The following is a 19,101-nucleotide window of genomic DNA, read 5'->3' as shown; positions in this document are numbered from 1 at the left end:
ATGTTTTTCTCGCTTTATACAAAAACAGAAACACAATATATACATTTCTGTTGTATAAAGCTAGAAAAAAATTGTATTTCACTGCAATTGTATATTTCACAATTGTATAATTCTTTGGCCCTTTTCTCTGCAATATTTGAAGTAAAATGTTTGTAAATCATATAATTAAGTGTATAACACGAAGATATACATTTTTGCATGTGTATATACAATTTTCTCTCGCTTTATACAAAACAGAAACAGAAATTATACACTTCTGTGTATAAAGCGAGAGAGGCGAGAATGGGAGAGTGGCGAGCGAGACTTCTGGGAGAGAGACGCCTGGCAAATTTTTGCCAACATTTGCTATGGAGCACAATTAAATCAAACCCTATCTATTCCATTTTATATTGATGGTCCAAAACACAAACTTAACGATGGAGCATTCGATAAACATAAAAACTTGTAGGGTCGACATGTTAGTTCAAAGTTTATTCTTACATCACTATTTGCCAAATGGATAACTGTGTCCACTGTCCATGTCATATAACATGTCCTACCGACATCTTCTTTGATTTGAAATAAGTTATTGCAAAATAATTTATCTTAAAATTATTTATTTTAAATTTAATATTCTATCTTTAATATAAAATAAAAGTTAATATTATAATTTCAAAAACATAATTATTCTTTTGAGTATTGTTATATATCACAGCTTTTTGTTATATTTCTTAGCAATTCAGATTTATGTCGTCGTCATGTTAAATAAAAATAAATAATAGTAGTACAAATTCATGTCATTATCATTTTGTTATATTATCGCCATATAAATCTTAGATAAGACAATAATTTTGGATACAATGTTAATAGGTTGAAATCAACCTGATTAAACTAAAACTTATTTTCCAATTAATACATGTCAATAAATTTGAAATGTTTTTTTTAGAGTTCGGATGGTTTTTAAGAAATAGTAGTTTTCTTTTTCTCTATATAATTTCACACACATGAATATATTAGTGCAACGGAAATACTTTAAATATTATTATTTTAATTTATTACATAGTTGATATTTTGATATCTTTGCTTTAGATGTTTTAAGAGATAACTAAATATGCGTATATAATTGCTATTTAATATAATTACTCTAAATTTTTAAAAAAACAATCAAATATGCGATACATTTTAATCCCTACAATGAAGATTTCACAATTCATGATCTGGCATTTCGATACAAGTACAATGTATGATAAATTAAAGGAACAAAAATGCATAATAAAACGATTAAAAAATAAAATAAAATAATATGAATAAATCTTGACCAATCATGAATAGCATCATCTTAAGCCAAAGCCAGCTCTCATCCCATATGTATGTATTTGTCAGGCTGAATCAGTTTCATACACGCGATACACGCGCCTCCCCTGCGCGTCTGACGGAGTTCTTCTTTTTCACCCAATCAACGAGGGCACTGCTCCCGTTGAAATCGGAACCGGTTATTTTACAAAAGCGAAAATCTGACGACGGCACAAATCTGATGTACCTCATGCATTAATGCTTGTACTATTTTGGGAAAACAAAGGGTACATCATGCATCAGGACTTGTACCTTGAGGGGTAAAGAATGAAGTCCACCGTAGTCACATATCTTGTAAACCATTCACATCAGATGAGAGAGACAGAGATACTATCCGCAGAAAAATACGTATGAATCTATAGATACATATAAATACTTATAGAGAGAGAAAACGAGTGATGGAGGATTGGACAGAGAAGGAATTTTAGAGAGAGAAAGTGTAAGGATTGATCCTGCTATTGTATTCCTCGAAGACCGTCTTGAAGTTTTTTTTTTTCATGAGAAGAAGAGAGAGAAGAGAAACCTAGAATTTTCTCCTTTTGGTCTGTAATATTTTCGAAAAAGTTGGATTTATTTGAATCAGAGGATCTAGGGACTGGGAATTGTGATTTTCGACATTTGTGGTTTGAATTGGATTGGAAATGGTGATCCAAAGTGGATATGATTGAGGATTGTAGCTCCAATAAGCTTAGGAATCTAGGGTTTCGAGGTGAGGGATATGGATGTGGATTCAACGATGTCATCCGAATCCGATCACGATCAGGATAAAGGCGTGGCACCGGAGCAGCTAAACGGCCAGTCATCAGCCGGGGGATCTCTGCCGGAGACTCCTAAGGATGAGCAACAGCCAGCAACTTCTCAGCAGCAGCAAGGCAGTACTCTGGTTGCGGGGCCGAGGTGTGCTCCTACATATTCTGTGGTGCACGCAGTTATGGAGAAGAAGGAGGATGGTCCAGGGCCAAGGTGTGGGCATACATTAACGGCTGTACCGGCTGTTGGAGAGGAAGGTAGCCCCAATTACATTGGTCCTAGGCTTATTCTCTTTGGTGGGGCAACTGCTCTTGAAGGGAATTCTGCTGGTTCAGGAACTCCTTCTTCTGCTGGAAGTGCTGGAATTCGTATGTTTCCTCCAATTCTCCTAATTATCCAACTTGACAGACCACCTCTTTTCTGGGCAATCCATGGACAGTTTTTGAATTTGATTAGAAGATGGTTTACTTTCCAGTTGTGTAGATTAAAAGCAATGAATGAAGTGAGCAATTAATAGAAGAGGTCTTAATTGCAGGTTTAGCTGGGGCTACTGCTGATGTGCACTGCTATGATGTTTTGACAAATAAATGGTCTCGGTAAGTGGTTATTGGTGTCTCTGTAGGCTACAATCTAATTTGTTGTTTACTTAGAATGGATAAAGTATGCGCCTGTTTATAAATAATTACAGGATTACCCCAATAGGAGAGCCACCCACACCACGGGCTGCTCATGTTGCTACTGCAGTTGGAACTATGGTTGTTATTCAGGTTGGTAGAAACTGAAAGCATATCATTTGCATCGTGCATGATTATATACTTCAGCTAGTTAATATGTTCGATCTTATTCATCCAGGGTGGAATTGGTCCAGCTGGATTGTCAGCTGAGGATCTTCATGTTCTGGACCTTACACAACAACGCCCACGATGGCACAGGTTAGCACCTAGCAGTTCAAGTAGGAACTTAGTTTCGATGAACATAGTGTTCGCTGGTGAAGTGCGCTGATCAGCTACTGAAATAATTTTGTTCTTTTTAGGGTTGTCGTTCAAGGACCTGGTCCAGGGCCACGTTACGGCCACGTCATGGCTTTGGTAGGGCAAAGATATCTCATGGCTATCGGTGGAAATGATGGTCAGTCTCGTGAAGAGGTCTTTCCATTTAATTTAAGCAATAATATACAAAGAATTAATAGTTTAATCCATCGTTTTTAGGTAAGCGACCTCTAGCTGATGTTTGGGCTTTGGACACAGCTGCCAAGCCATATGAATGGCGCAAATTGGAGCCTGAGGGTGAAGGCCCACCTCCTTGCATGTAAATTTCATGATCTCTTTCTTGAAGATGTTACTTTAACTCCTCGCTGTACATGACGTTCACTATTTTGTCCTTGCTTCAACTGTATTCATTTTGCTTTTCTGAACTTTATGTGCTTCATTACATGGTGAAGAACTTAAAATTTTGTTTGTGCATGTCAATTGAAGAAGTAGCATGTGATAAATAGTGGCAATCTTTAATGACTGTTTGGTCACTATTTATCGGTTAGAAGAATGAATCTGATCCTTGACTATGGAGGGATGGCCTACTGGTAAAACCCTCCTCTCCAACCATATGGTTGGAGTTTCGAGTCACCAAGGGATCAAAGGGGAAATCTGGAAAGAGTTACTGTTGGGTAGGACATGAACTTGAGAAGTTGCAATGAGATCCTTTGACTTCTAAAAAGAAGTATTGGGGTTGTTATAGTTGCAATTGCATTATGTGAGAAGGTCACTTGAGCTGGTTTAGTTATATCCTACGTGGACCTCCAGATTAACATTGAAGAAAGTTGTTTCAAAGACCTAGAAGCTCTTGAAACGTCTGCAGGCTTGGAGGAAAAAATAGGGTACAATGAAATAAAAGGAAGAGTCATCATGTGTGCTTGCATAACTGGCTGTCGTGGATTAGCTGAGGTGCATGTTCGGTGGCCCGTATACCACCACTTGTATATATATATATAAAAAAATGACAAACATTTGCTCAAGAAGTGGGAAATGCATTCTTTTCTTATCTAGAAGATGGTTATATGATGAATAGTTGCAGATTGAGCATATATTAGTCTCTTATATATTCAGAGTTTCTGCCTCTTCTTGAGCAAAGTTTTTTTAGGCTGTACTGTTTATTGAACTGAAGCTGTACAAGTGTTTGGTGAAAATGTTCTACACTTTTTGATCTTCAACAATTTCTTAATTTTCTGTTTTGAGGCCGAGCTTCTAGTTTCCTCTTATAATGTCCAGCTGAAGATAAATTCTTGTGGTCCTAATCTGGTCCAACCGTCCAGTAAAGTCATGAAATCCTAATCTGCTCCTGTTACTTGGATAGGTATGCAACTGCAAGTGCGAGATCGGATGGTCTCCTTCTGCTTTGTGGAGGAAGGGATGCCAATAGTGTGGTGAGTGAAGCAAATATTTTTATGCAATAAGAAAAAAGGATGTTTTTTTATGCTGATTTACTTGTTCCTTGGTTTGTCGTTACCATTTTTTTACTTGCACTTAGAAGGGTAGCTCGCCAGAACGTTTGCTCTCTTTCTAGAACAAATGGTGCTCTATTTTTCTCAGCCCTATCTTTGTCATTAACTCCTCTTCTATTCCCATTTCCGCACGTAGAGTCGTTCTCATAAATTATTATGAAAATCACCTCCAACTTAAAAAGTTTTACTGCTAGATAAGGGGCTCTTTTGTTCATTCACTTTTGCATCTTGGCGAATTTTGTGTTTAAACATTCTTATTTTAACATGATATCTTTTTAACAGATCATGTCTTTTAGATACTTCGGCTTTTGTGCACTAACTTAAAAATAATAGACTTACAACTGTCTTTTCTGGACCTCTATGCCCAAGAAACTGTCAGTGAAAGATGACGCTGTGTTGAACTTCATCCACTTAAACATAACAATGATATATGCAGCTGATTAGTGATAAATGAACAGTGGATATTTGGGGCTTGAAGTTAAAAAGTAGATGCAGCATGGCTGGACGGTACTTCAGAAAACTGTAGTTTAGTTGGATGTGCATTTTATCGCCTATGACTGTAAACCTTGATGACTTCTGCATTAGCTTTGGCCAGATTTACATAGAGTGTACATTGACAGTTTCACTGAAATCGACTTTAAAAAAATTAAAATTGACCAAGTGCTCTCATAATTTTTCAGATTTCTCAAAATGGTCAGTAAGTCTAGTGCAAACACGTGGATTTTTTTTGTAGCGAGTATATGATTATGTATCTGATATGGGTTGCATAAGTGATTGTAATGTGGGTATATTTTGAAGAACCATGACGTGCACACACCTATGCAGTGCTACACCTGTTCGACATGGGTTTGTCAAGAACAGATATGATGATCCATGTAACATATGTGGTGAATTCAAGAGTTCTGTTTTTGTTTGCTATTTTTTTTCCTCTTTCTCTTGGTGTAATTGATTTGTATTGGGAATCTGAGCTGTTACTTCGTTCTCGTGTGCCCTTGTGCTCATTGGTTGATTGTACTTATACTTCTTCCAATGCCTTGATAATCCACAGCCACTAGCCAGCGCATATGGACTTGCCAAGCATAGAGATGGGCGCTGGGAATGGGCCATTGCTCCTGGTGTCTCACCATCCTCTAGATATCAACATGCCGCTGTAAGTGTTTGCTTCATGCCTTTTATCAACTGCATCTTTCAGATGAATCTTCTTATAATATTTATCTGTTATGTTCTGGTATTATAGGTTTTTGTTAATGCTCGGCTCCATGTATCTGGAGGGGCACTTGGTGGTGGTCGCATGGTGGAGGACTCATCCAGTATAGCAGGTATTTTATTTACTTCTGATGATACTCAATGGAGCCGCTGTTTGTTTAACTCCTTTATTTTTACTTCCGGTTAACTGTTATGTTCATTCCTCACTCTCATGGTTACTTTCCCCCTTTTGGCAGTTCTTGATACAGCTGCAGGAGTGTGGTGTGACACAACTTCTGTTGTCACTAGTCCTAGAACTGGCAGATTCAGTGCAGATGCAGCTGGCGGTGATGCTGCAGTTGAATTGACTAGGCGTTGTAGACATGCAGCTGTTGCTGTTGGTGACTTGATATTTATTTATGGTGGTCTGCGTGGCGGTAAGACTATAAGATAGACATCAATGAATGTTCTTATATTTGCTTTCCAGTTTGATTTTCAGATGACAACCATTTTTACTTTTCTTTGGAATTGTAAAGTAACTAGCTGATCAGAACTGTGAAAAATGAATCCGTAAAGTAACTAAAGTCTAAAAGTATCTTCTATCATCTTTCTTTGTCTCCGGAGTGGTGCTGGATGTGCTTTGTTTTAGGCATCCATAAGTGGTCTTCACTATTTGAATCCCATCTCTAGTATGCATATAGCAAACAACAACAGCATACCCCGTGTAATCCCATAAGTGGGGTCTTGGGAGGGTAGGGTAGGGTGTACACAATCCTTACCCATACCTCGGGAAGGTAAAGAGACTGTTTGCGCTACACACCGTAGCTTCAAGTAAAGCATTTCAAAGCAGTTTGAAAGAGGGAAAAAAAAGGAACAGTAACAACAATGAAACAATGTGATAATCGAAGCACAAGAAACACCAATGGTAACAAAAAATCGAAGACAAGACACTATGAGATTAGTGCTAATAATACTGTAAAAATTGAACATATAGGGTAGGGTGTACACAGTCCTTACCCCTACCTCGGGAAGGTAAAGAGACTGTTTGCGCTAGACAACGTAGCTTCAAGTAAAGCATTTCAAAGCAGTTTGAAAGAGGGAAAAAAAAGGAACAGTAACAACAATGAAACAATGTGATAATCGAAGCACAAGAAACACCAATGGTAACAAAAAATTGAAGACAAGACACTATGAGATTAGTGCTAATAATACTGTAAAAATTGAACATATAGGGTAGGGTGTACACAGTCCTTACCCCTACCTCGGGAAGGTAAAGAGACTGTTTGCGTTAGACAACGTAGCTTCAAGTAAAGCATTTCAAAGCAGTTTGAAAGAGAAATAAAAAGGAACAGTAACAACAACGAAATAATGTGATAATCGAAGCACAAGAAACACCAATGGTAACAAAAAATCGAAGACAAGAAACTATGATATTACTGCTAATACTACCGTAAAAATTGAACATATACAATAGATTCGGTCCTCCAACTACCATCATATCTATTAACCCTCTATCCTAGTTTGCGAATTCCATACCTTCATATCTACAATTATGTCATTGGTAAGCTGAAGATGCGCATGTCCAATCTAATCACCTCCCCCAATACTTCTTTCGCCAACATCTACCTCTCCTCGGACCCACCATAACCAACCTCTCGCACATCATCATTAGGATATCTATGCATCTCCTCTTTAGATGCCCAAACCATCTTGGCCTTGCCTCCCTCATTTTGTCCACCATCGAGACCATTCCTACCTTGTCATGGACATCTACATTTCTAATCTTATTTCTCCTAGTATGCCCATACAACTAACCACTACTACGTAGAACATACCTTTTGAATTTCGGTGGCACTTCCTTATCACACATGTCTCTATTTCGTCTATCCCACACCAATACGATGTGAAATCTCGTTGATCTCCCCATTTCCTTAGATGAAATCCTCTCGTGGGGATGATCACTGTATCAAGTCTTACTTCCACACCAACCCATGTCTTACATCATTGAATTTGCACTCCCAAGTATTTTGTCTTGGTCTTGCTCAACCTGAAGCCTTTGGACTCCTGTGTTTGTCCCAAACCTCTAGCCTAGCTATGTCATCTGCAAATATCATACACCATAACACCCTGCCTTGGATGAGTAGACATTCTTAATTGAAGTTTAGCAGCCTGTTTGGATGAACTTATTTTAAGTGGGGTTTAAGCATAACCCATTGAGCTAGGAATCCATCTTTTGACTTATTATTATTTGTTGTTTTGGCTTAAAATTAATTCTTAAAAACAGTTTTTCACCTTGCCCAAACACTACAAAAAATCTATTTTGCTTTAAAAGCACTTGAAATAATCCAATCCAAACGAACTCTAAGCAATATTAGTTGATATCATGTTAGAAATGTTGTTGACTTGGTTTATTCTTCATGCAATGCATTCATTTAATTTTCATAGTATAAGCAGCAAAATACTCCGTCAAATGTGAAAGTCAAAGATAACATCAAATGTATCTGTGGCATGTTTCCAACTATAAATAATATGAATAGTGTAATAAAATATACCTTGGAAGTTACTCAGAAGTTAGATCACTTGTTTCTTCAACAAGTTTAATCCTGTTGTTTTTTTGGTTGCAGGGGTATTGCTAGATGACTTACTTGTTGCTGAAGACTTGGCTGCTGCTGAAACAACTAGTGCAGCTTCACATGCAGCAGCTGCAGCAGCAGTTAATATACAAGCGGGTAGATTAACAGGAAGGTATGGTTTTGGTGATGAAAGAACGAGGCAAACAGACCCTGAAGCAGTTAATGATGGCTCAGTCGTACTGGGTACTCCTGTCGCCCCCCCTGTAAATGGTGATATGTATTCTGATATAAGCACTGAAAATGCGACACTTCAAGGACCTCGGTGAGTTTGCAGTTGCATAGGAACAACAACATCTGCTATCTCTGGTTTGTTAATGCATGATTAGTTTTTTAAAAATATATCTTGCGGTTTGTTTCGTTTGCAGGAGACTCATAAAAGGTGTTGAATATTTAGTGGAGGCTTCTGCTGCAGAAGCTGAGGCTATTACTGCTACACTAGCAGCTGCAAAAGCTCGTCAACAAGGGAATGGAGAAGTTGAACTTCCAGATAGGGACCGTGGAGCGGAGGCAACACCAAGTGGAAAACAGGCGTCTACTCTGATCAAGCCTGACTCTGCCTTATCAAATAATTCTGTCCCAGCTGGAGTCCGGCTGCATCACCGTGCTGTCAGTGTTCAGATCCTTAATACCATGTGTTTGTCTTAGTTTGCTCATAAGTTGACTGATGATGTGCTTTAATGCATTGAAGGTGGTTATAGCTGCAGAGACTGGTGGTGCTCTAGGTGGCATGGTGCGGCAGCTTTCGATTGATCAGTTTGAAAATGAAGGCAGGCGAGTTAGTTATGGAACACCAGAAAATGCAACAGCAGCAAGGAAACTATTGGATCGTCAAATGTCCATCAACAGTGTTCCTAAAAAGGTACTGCAATGATTTGTCTCCAGATGAATTATCAGATTAAGTGCCACAATATGGCTTACTATTTTTATCTGATGTGTTATTCATGCAAGTTAAAAGGGTAAACTGCTTGCACCGAAACTTCAAAATCCCATGGTGGAAACAGTGCATAAGTCTTGCTAAATAAGTAGCTGAATTAATTAAATCCAATATATTTGGCTTGTCTCTGTTTTTTGGCATATCCATTTGAAGGGCCATTGAGTAGCAGCTAGATAGTAAGATGGCCGATTCGGTTTTTCTGCTCCTGGCATAGCTCTTTCACACGAGGAAGATAGGTGTTTTGTTGACTGTTTCAATGTGCCGTTCTAGGTTATATGTTCTAACTATCTCTTCCTCTCTTGATTTTGGCAAGTGTTTCTTCAAGAGTGCTTTTTAAACATAGAACTATAGAGGTCTTTAAGAAGTTCAATAAAGAACTAGGGAGTAAAAGTGTGCAAATAGTACTTTGGAGGGAAGAAAGAGAATAATATTTATATTTCCTTGACTATATGTTGTGGCCTTGTACTAGGGTGAGCTCGAGGGGGGGGGGGGGATGTGATGAGAGCTGGACCATCTGTCTTAATTCAGTCAGGCCCCTAACTTTTCTGTACACCCGAGCAAAGACTTCCACTCTGCAAAAAATGTAACTGTGATCAACTTTATAGCTTAAGCTTTTATATCGTGTAAAGACAAATAACTGCAATATATTAGTTATATTATTTTTCTTTCCTTGCTATCTCAGGTGATATCCCATCTTCTGAAGCCTCGTGGCTGGAAACCGCCTGTTCGGCGACAGTTTTTCTTGGACTGCAATGAGATAGCTGATCTTTGTGACAGTGCTGAAAGGATATTTGCGAGTGAACCTAGTGTTATACAGCTTAGGGCTCCTATTAAGATATTTGGTGACTTGCATGGGCAATTTGGGGATCTTATGCGTCTTTTCGATGAGTATGGTTCCCCATCGACCGCTGGGGATATATCGTAAGTGCTTTGGCTCAATCTTGCTTCTGTTAGTTTATTTTCTGTTCCAGCTGTCCTTTTGACAGTCTTTAGCTCCCTGGGTTGTAGTATTATTTCTATCTTAATCCTCATTTTTGTTTTGAAATGGATATTTTGATTGACATTGCGTGTATCACAGCTAGTTGCTGTAACTGTCAGGTGTCTCAGTAGGCTATCAGAATACTGTTTTTGATTTTGTGGGGCAACACTATTATGGAAATGGAAGGGAATGTTTTCCCTTTTCTTTCTCTAAATTAAGCCCTTGTGAGAGCTTGTTGCTAATTGTTACCAAAACAAGAACCAAACTAACTCCTTGAAGGAGTACAGAGAAAATGTGTCACAATATTTTGTTGTTGTCTCTTTGCTGTCTCTCCTGTAGTTCTGACTCCTGCAGACTTGCACCAATTTTTTGATTGATCTGATTTGAGGAGTCGATATTTGTCCTTTTAGTCTTGATACTAATTTCGATAAGTGACCATCAGGTATATTGACTACCTCTTCTTAGGAGATTATGTTGATAGGGGCCAGCACAGTTTGGAAACAATGACCCTTCTTCTCGCTTTAAAGGTACCTCTTGTTTCTAACTCTTCTTCTTGCTAAAGGCACCTCTTATATTTTGATGTTTGCTTTGCTTTCACATTCTTAGTTACCCTGTCATTTTGATGACATAAATTGATGCTTTAGGTTGAGTATCCCCTCAATGTACATCTAATTCGTGGGAACCATGAAGCTGCTGATATTAATGCGCTTTTCGGCTTTCGAATTGAGTGCATTGAACGCATGGTATGTTATGATTTACTGGCTAAAGCTTGTAATTGCTTTTCAAGCTAGACACTGATGTCTATATATGCAACAGGGTGAGCGAGATGGAATTTGGGCTTGGCATCGATTTAACAGGTTGTTCAACTGGCTTCCTCTGGCAGCATTAATCGAGAAAAAGATAATCTGTATGCATGGTGGTATTGGAAGGTCAATTAATCATGTTGAACAAATAGAAAATATCCAACGCCCTATTGCTATGGATGCTGGCTCAATTGTTCTTATGGATTTATTGTGGTTAGTCTCCTTCTCCTATGCTTCCTTCATTAACTTTAACATCCTCATACTTTCTCACGCTGGCGCGTGCTTGTAGGTCTGACCCTACAGAAAATGATAGTGTTGAAGGATTAAGACCCAATGCAAGAGGCCCTGGGTTGGTCACTTTTGGGGTGAGTAATTTACATTTCGTGTCAATTTTGAGATATTTTTCTCTCCAAATGCAATGTCCGATCACTATGGATGCTGGCTCAACCTATTGTATGTTATTTTGGGAAGCTGCATATTCTTATCAGTTCACTGGAGTTCTTTAAAAGGGCCCACCCAGTATGGAAAGAGATGATAATTCAAACAAAAAAGTCCAGATTGCTTTGTCTGCCCTGCTTCACTTTGACATTCTATGGGCTGTCATTTTCTTGAGTTTGTTTTGTGCAATTGCAGCTTTTCCATCTTTGTAGCTTGGACCTTTTATAAGATACTGAACTCACGATTCCTTGAAGTCACTTATTTGATTCACCAGTTGGGCTTTTACGACTTAAAGTTTCCAGTTATTTGGGACATGTATTGTCTGTTTGCTGGACTGGAGTCTTAGTACTTCAGTTTATGTGGTGCTTCAGTATTAGATATCTCCTAGCTATCCTGGTCTCCAGGGTATTTGGTTGGTTATAGTTTTCCTTGCATTTCTCGTTTAACTAATGTTAACACTTGCATACATGCAGCCTGATCGTGTGATGGAATTCTGCAACAATAATGATCTTCAACTGATTGTCCGAGCGCATGAATGTGTGATGGATGGATTTGAACGATTTGCTCAGGGACATTTAATAACGCTTTTCTCAGCCACAAATTATTGTGGTAAGATGTTGCAAATTTTTTGGATGTTTAGCGGTTTTCTATTTCTTGGAACGTCTTTTATCTTTATGCAAATTCTTTTTGTTCTTTTCTCATCCTTTCTACAGGTACTGCCAATAATGCTGGTGCTATCTTGGTATTGGGTAGAGATCTTGTTGTGGTTCCAAAACTTATTCACCCGCTGCCGCCAGCAATTTCCTCTCCTGAAACTTCACCTGAGCGGCATATAGAAGACACTTGGATGCAGGTTTGTTATTTACCAGATCTTTTCTTTTTTTCTCTTTGATGTGTTTTTGATCTTGCTCGTTATTTTTGGGATAGGAGCTAAATGCCAACAGACCACCGACACCAACCAGAGGACGTCCTCAAGTAGCCAATGATCGAGGTTCTGTTGCTTGGACTTAAATTATAGTGCAATTGTCTTGCTATACTTCCAGGCTCATGCTAACATGTCGGATTTCCAGTGATATGTACATAGCCGATCACCAATCAGAGTTCAATGGAGATACTTATCCTCGCGAAAAGTTTAACGCTTGAGCCACGTTGTTATTCTTCCATGGAAGGGTCTTCAGAAAATCAGATTAGATATCGGAGGTGGCAATTCGTGAGTTCTATTTCATCATGATACAGAGCAGATGGGGTTTTCGATGGAGGTGTACATTGAGCCGCAAGCAGGTAGACGGAGTTTTGATCATTGTCATGGGCGTGTAGTGCTGGGTTTTCATTGAATTTTTTTTTTCTTTGTTTAGTCCCTACATATTCTTTTCATCGTTTAGGTGTATCATCATTTTTGTCTGCGGATTGCTGAGATAGATAATCCTGAGCTGTTGTAATTCATGTATCATAGAAGTCGTTGCTTTGTGTATCGCTGCCTTGTAAAATATACTACCTCCTGAACAAGAAAATGAGAAAACAAAAATTGTAGTGTGTTGTTTACTATGTAAGTTGCAGATAAGCTATTTTAAAGATCAGTTAACGGTTCTTGTTGATTACAACATGAAGCTCCTTTTTTAAAACTTTTTTTTGCGTAGAATGTGATGAGTTCATTTGAAGAAAGCTATGGTGCAGTACCGCTTCACCCTTTGATTTAGGTGTTAAAATATCAGATCCAGTCATTCTCTAAAGCAGTAAAATTACCCTGCTCTTTCTCTCTTCTATGAAGTCTGATGAACTAATATGGTGCACAGAACATAATTCCAGAAGCTTTCTACTACCTGGTCAACACTGGAGAGCAAAATGTAATTTGCTGCTCAATAATTAGCTTTTTAACAAATACAACTTTACACAAGGTTGAAGCTTACACTCAAGAAGCCACTTCAAGCTTTCAATGAGGATTCATGGCATTATGGAAGCAGTAAAAACCCATCAGAGTACATGAGTTAACCTCTTTTAACAGGTCTTTGAACATAAGATTTGTTGGGATCTTCTGTCTTAAGCTTTGGAGGCCGAATCTCTCCTTTCTTAGCCTGCAAAAAAGCATGATGAAACTTATCATTACAAGATGTTCGCAAAAGAGTTATTGACGGCAATCTAAGCAAATCAAAAATACCTTTTTCCCACCCTTCATGAAATCCCTCCAACTGGACACCTGATGAGACGAAGAAAAAGCAAGCAGCTATCAGGAAGAGATCTACCTGTAGATCATAACTTAGAAAACATTTAACTATAGTACTGCTATTGCTATAAACATGTTAATAGTAACTGAGGATACACCATCAGTATCTTTTATAAATCCTATGAACCTGAAAAATAGGCAAGTAGTAACTGAGAAGTTCACCAACTGCGAGTTATATAAATCACATACTTCACTGAACATACAATAACCATAAATGAGCTAGAAAACTAACCCTCTTTTCTCTAGTTCCTTCCCACTGCTCCTCATGCTCACGTTTTCTTTTCCACATCTCTTTTGTTTCTTCCTCATCTTTCTTCAAGCGACCTTCTTCTTCAGATATCTACGCAAAACCAAACAGTAAGTTTAACTAGAAATCCAAAAAGATGACATATGAAAAAAACAGCTAAGGAACATACCCTCATTGCCATTTTTCTCCTCCGCCATTCTTGATCTGTCAATATTTCTCTAACCTTTAACTTAAGCTGCTGCTGGAATTCCTCTGACTGCTCATGTTCTTGGTCATATTTACCCTGTTTGCACAATCAGGAGTACAGAAATCAACCATCTGAAACACAAAAGTTACATAGTGCTATATATTTTCCTATATGCTCTATTGAAACCATATAGGTTCCTTACTACGCAAACCATTAAGGTGGAATAAGAATCATGAAAAAAACGAAACACAAGGAGTTAAATAAAAAACATACTAGTGGAATGGTGAAACAAGAGTAAGTCTAAAAAGCATGAAGTTACATAACCACGGTTTAATGTGGTTTTGATTGTGTGAAATGTTCACGGTTTCATTGTAAAAATACAATGTCATCTCAATAGTAGATACAACATTAGGAAGAAAATTCACCATCTGAATATCCAGAAGCAATAATTCCAGTTAAATTCAGATCAATTTTGAAAAACTGAGAGAATTGCAGACTTACCTCAGTAACTAATGACTTCAATTTGCTAGCAGTATCTTTTTTGAGCTGCTTCTTCCACTTTGATCTTAATTCTTCTGTGCTCATACACAAAAAGGGGAAAACAAAGAAATTTCAGTATTATATGAGACAAAATATTAAAAGAGGTAAAGGAAACCAGAAGAATAATTGATATAGTAGTTCCAGTGAGTGAGCAACATAATGAAAATACAGGACAGTCCCATTCGTCCATGTTGAGTAACAGAAGGTGGCTCACAATACCAGAACAACAAGTTTTTTGACCCTATATATTATCATCTTTAGTTTGGACAGCATATTGAAGAAGTTTCTGAAAACAAGTTGTGTAAGCTGACTTGTTTGGGAAAATTATGCATGTTTTCTCAGTGAAAGAAGAGTTCTTCAGCTTAAACAAAAAAAATCAAATTTTGAAACAAACCCCATTTCTCAAAATTGTCCCATTTGAAAAAAAGAAAGAATATCATAAACAGACACTACCACACAGTTTTGTTGAGCTCAGACCACTGAAGAATTGCAGCAACAGTGCAAGTGCTCCATTGGAAACATAGAGAGAATGTCAATGCAGTCTATACATGGCGAAAGGAAGACAAAAGAGAACAAAAGAATAAATAATGAGGATGCGACAGACCTTTTGCTGCAACAACTTGGCTCAGAATGTAATCCCTCTCCTGTTGATCAAGTAATAACTGTTGCGCTTTAGCTAAGGCTGCATACAACGTGAGAAAATTTTGAAAAATAAAATTCACGAGCAGGAAGGGGACAGATATAAAATATAAAATCTTACTAGAGCAGTAAAAAAAAAAATCATCTCAAAATAAGACTAAATATAAGCATTTACAAGAGTAATCTCTTGAGATTAATGCTTTTAGGCTCCTTTACAGCTCTCATCCATGCTTCTTCAAATTCTTTTTGAGTCAACATAAATGATATACACAAACAATATCGTTCATGAAAATGAAAATTCCCTTAACCACTCCAAGCAATACACAAAATAAATAAAAACTGACGCTTGTAAAAATAATATTTGTACGGTAGTTAAACAGATAGATCCCATTATAAACCAGAATTCGGAAGTTGTAAAATATGTTTTTTCTGGTGCTATAGCAACAGAGACTCTTCATATGCTAATTTCTGAAGAGATCATTCATTAAGCATGATATATCTATGGAAAGTCTTACACTAGCATACAATAACAAGTAGTTCCACATATACTTCCTGTATACATGTCGTGAGTAACCTATGTGATTCACATTAATGGCTGAGGAACTGCAGCCTTCTGCTCTCTTCAGTACGGTACCCATTTTAAAGCCCTGGGGTTGGCTAAGTTGAATAACCATTCTTAGACAAAATATTTTAAACCGGTCACTAAGAGGCAGTAACTGCAGTCAATAACTAATACAAATCTAATACAATAGAAAAACAACTTCCCAAATACATCTACCGCATGGACATTAAGAATCCAATTTGAGTGACTTTCCAATTCAAAAGTTTCATGGAATGATCAAACTTAGCTTAAAGATGAAAGATATCAATTTCTAACATAAAACCACCAAATGATAGAACAGGGGATAACATGTAAAGCATAACCCATATACTCAACGGCAGTGTTGTTAAAAACGCCGAAGTGCTCGCGTTAGCGAGAAGCGAAGCGACGCGACAGGGTTGTGTTTTAATGCCTTGAAGCAAGACAATAATGAAAAAGTGTGTGCTTCTGTTCCAAAAGTGAGAAGCGCGCTTTTTATAAAGCGAGAAGAAGCTTGCTTAAATGAGATAAGCTAATTAGGGTTTTTTTTTAAAAATTCTGTAATGTTATTTTTTCAATGTCAGTAAATATACTTGAGCACATCTTTCCAATTATTTTCCCTGCTTGATTGACTGTTGCAACTGCTGCTACAGGTTAGTTCTCTTCTCTTCTTCACTTCTTCTCTTTCTGTTCCTCTGAGCGCTTGATTATTTATCTATACATATTTAGTATTTTTTATTTTTATACTAAATACCACTTTATTTGAAAAAAGGTGTGTGCTTCACTTCACGCTTCACGCTTCTTTGAAGCGAGCCCTCATCACTTTTTTCCACTTCTCACTTCCCAAAATACTGCTCAATGCAAAGATCCGTTTTTCAAAGTATAGAAACAAGCGAACGTGGTGTTCATCCATTATGAAATGAATTTTTGTTTGAATAGAGAATTCCTTCGCTCAATAAACTACCTAAAATAACATATTCATTTATACAAGGAACAAAATAAAGTGGCTTACTTACCACCAAATGCCTCCTTTGCTTGTGGATGCTTGCATTTATCAGGGTGAACTAGCAAAGACAACTGCATAGATGTAAGTTATGGTAATATATTAGGGTTGAGTCACAGAATTTGATATTAAAAAAATGGAATCGTTCGAGTCCAATGGAAATTTCAACTTTCAAGAAATATACCTTACGATATTGCCTTTTAACTTCGTCAATGGATGAGTCAAATGACAGGTTAAGGTATTCAAATGGATTCAACTTGAAGCATGAAAGTATCCTGTAAATTTTAAGTTTGAATCAAATTATGAAATATAGAATAATGTAAATAATAAACAATATTGAATTTGTATTTATTCAACTATCAACATCAACAGGTTTACATCTAAAGGAAACTAGTACATGTCAAAAAGGAATAAATGACTATTATTAAGCCCAACACTGAACAGTGGGAGGAGACTCGGAGCACTTCTTAGTACAGATGGGCTTGCATCAGGAATCAACACGTAGCCCGTTTTTATATGTTCTGGTAGTGGATGAATTGAAGTGGTATAATCAAGATAGGTGCCATAATTTATGTTAGATGACATAGTACTGATTGATGAGACACGCAATGGAGTTAATGCTAGGTTGGAGGTGTGGACTGGAGACAACATATTGATGAGGCATGGATGAAGTGGTGGCTAGCCTCCGAAGTTATTGCACTACTTTGCAGTTGTTACTATTCCTTTTCTGTTTACTGTGCACTGCTTATTACTTGTTATGTTTTCTTCACTTCCATTTTTCATAATCACTCTAATTTGTTGCACTTGAGCCGAGGGTCCTTCAGAAACAACCTCTATACCTCCACGACATAGGGTTAGGGTCTCCGTAACACTCTAACCTCCCCATACCCAACTTGTAGATTTCACTAGGCATGTAGTAGTTGTTGTTGTTAAGCTCGATCCTCAACAAATACAAATCATAGTGCAAAGTAGTTGTCTAGAAAGTGATTTTTCCTTCCAAAGACCGAAACTTATAAAAAAGAGAGTTCTAAAAGGATAGATAATATCCTACCAATCTTTAAATCATTTTATCCCATATAACTTACGTCTTCAGGTGTTAGAAACTATTGATCTTCTTCCCGGCAAAGCTCAGAGATAAATCATACAATACAATTACAGTTACCTGAATAGCATTATGTTGTAAAATTCGCGCTATACAAGTGGAGAAGAACTTGGAACAAATAATTGACACAAACAAAAAGGATCGCGGCACAAACAGATGTAAACACACACACATACATCTATATCTATGTCTTGTTTGTTTTGTATCTATATATACATATATAATAAGGAGGGAAGGAGGCTGAACCTTATAACTTCGTTGTCGCGCTCAACCTCGCTGACCTCTGCGAAGAATTGCTTGAGAAGTGCGTCCTCGATGGCGGAAGTTTTTTCCGACGACGGAGATGGTGCGGCGGTGACAGAGCTGTTGTCTCCCATCAAATCAAGCGTTGAGTTCACGCTCCGCTGCGAATCTCTCTCCTGTTATACGTAACAACCACTTCGCCACCGGGGATGAAAACTCCCAAAACGTTTACAGCTTAACGGGTACACAGAGTTCTGATACTGGGTATTCGGGTTTTAAGTCCAACCCAAATTATTGGGCCAACTTACTATTCAAATGATAAATACGGGCCTGATTCAGTGGGCTTAAGTCCAACCCAAATTATTGGGCCGAAGTACATCTTATATAAAAAATTTCTCAATTACAAGAATCTAAAATATTTTTATTGCTCTCGAATTATATTTAAATGTATACGAAATGAGATAGAAATGTGTAGCTTCACAATAAGTGTTCAATACCAACTCTTCTGAGGTTTATTAATAATTTCTCTTTATCGGTTTTGACCACTTGATCATTCCCCGATTAATTAATGCAATAACATAGCAATGTAAATTAAGATACCTTTATTGATTCAATTAATAGTTTATTAGTTTTAATTATTTAATACATTGAAAGGAAGCTCACACTTCATATAAGAAGCTGCAAATTCAATTCCAACTATTTATTTTTTCCCTCTAATTAGGACAACAAAATTCTAGTTAAAAATCATCAATATTTCTTGACTTTATAAACTTTGTGAACCAAAACCA

At 37.4% G+C, this 19,101-nt stretch overlaps 2 protein-coding genes across 8 annotated transcripts; one reads left to right on the top strand and one right to left on the bottom strand.

Annotated features, from left to right (window-relative positions):
• The first annotated feature begins 1,134 nt into the window (after window positions 1-1,134).
• Window positions 1,135-13,152, top strand: LOC101260541 (serine/threonine-protein phosphatase BSL3). Of its 2 annotated transcripts, XM_010324147.4 has the most exons (22): window positions 1,135-2,450; window positions 2,618-2,678; window positions 2,771-2,849; window positions 2,935-3,014; window positions 3,116-3,210; window positions 3,291-3,390; window positions 4,432-4,501; window positions 5,628-5,729; window positions 5,817-5,898; window positions 6,022-6,201; window positions 8,389-8,659; window positions 8,763-9,003; window positions 9,086-9,256; window positions 10,014-10,252; window positions 10,753-10,837; window positions 10,955-11,053; window positions 11,127-11,326; window positions 11,403-11,478; window positions 12,025-12,160; window positions 12,265-12,404; window positions 12,479-12,542; window positions 12,622-13,152. In XM_010324147.4, the coding sequence occupies exons 1-22, from the start codon at window positions 2,051-2,053 to the stop codon at window positions 12,633-12,635; spliced, it is 2,985 nt and encodes a 994-aa protein (XP_010322449.1). In that variant the 5' UTR covers window positions 1,135-2,050; the 3' UTR covers window positions 12,636-13,152. The 2 variants fall into 2 exon arrangements, with proteins under 2 accessions (XP_010322449.1, XP_004241349.1); XM_004241301.5 differs by having other exon boundaries at window positions 12,479-13,152.
• Window positions 13,153-13,348: 196 nt separating this feature from the next.
• Window positions 13,349-18,665, bottom strand: LOC101260826 (J domain-containing protein spf31). Of its 6 annotated transcripts, none has more exons than XR_011221838.1 (10): window positions 18,317-18,665; window positions 17,153-17,243; window positions 16,982-17,042; window positions 15,351-15,428; window positions 14,708-14,781; window positions 14,189-14,302; window positions 14,005-14,112; window positions 13,707-13,899; window positions 13,459-13,623; window positions 13,349-13,381 (listed from the first exon to the last, which is right to left on the bottom strand). XR_011221838.1 is itself a non-coding variant. In XM_004241303.5 (9 exons), exons 1-9 carry the CDS (start codon window positions 18,445-18,447, stop codon window positions 13,619-13,621), a joined length of 747 nt encoding a protein of 248 aa, XP_004241351.1. In that variant the 5' UTR covers window positions 18,448-18,665; the 3' UTR covers window positions 13,349-13,618. The 6 variants fall into 6 exon arrangements, 2 of the variants coding, with proteins under 2 accessions (XP_004241351.1, XP_004241350.1); XR_011221836.1 differs by having other exon boundaries at window positions 13,707-13,791; XR_742029.4 differs by having other exon boundaries at window positions 13,707-13,745.
• Between the last annotated feature and the right edge of the window lie 436 nt (window positions 18,666-19,101).

Source organism: Solanum lycopersicum, chromosome 6, assembly GCF_036512215.1.
Source record: "Solanum lycopersicum chromosome 6, SLM_r2.1".
Lineage (NCBI taxonomy): Eukaryota > Viridiplantae > Streptophyta > Magnoliopsida > Solanales > Solanaceae > Solanum > Solanum lycopersicum.
Note: the sequence above shows the minus strand (reverse complement) of the source record. Positions and strands in the feature narration are given on the sequence as shown.

Excerpts from the sequence above, each read along its gene's own strand:
- LOC101260541 (XM_004241301.5), top strand. The coding sequence starts at position 2,051 with ATGGATGTGGATTCAACGATGTCATCCGAATCCGATCACGATCAGGAT. Across the intron at positions 6,202-8,388 it reads TTATGGTGGTCTGCGTGGCG|GGGTATTGCTAGATGACTTA; the intron begins GTAAGACTATAA and ends TTTTGGTTGCAG. Across the intron at positions 11,054-11,126 it reads TTGAGTGCATTGAACGCATG|GGTGAGCGAGATGGAATTTG; the intron begins GTATGTTATGAT and ends TATATGCAACAG.
- LOC101260826 (XM_004241302.5), bottom strand. The coding sequence starts at position 18,447 with ATGGGAGACAACAGCTCTGTCACCGCCGCACCATCTCCGTCGTCGGAA. Across the intron at positions 14,303-14,707 it reads TGAAGTCATTAGTTACTGAG|GGTAAATATGACCAAGAACA; the intron begins GTAAGTCTGCAA and ends TTGTGCAAACAG. Across the intron at positions 13,624-13,706 it reads TCATGAAGGGTGGGAAAAAG|GCTAAGAAAGGAGAGATTCG; the intron begins GTATTTTTGATT and ends GCTTTTTTGCAG.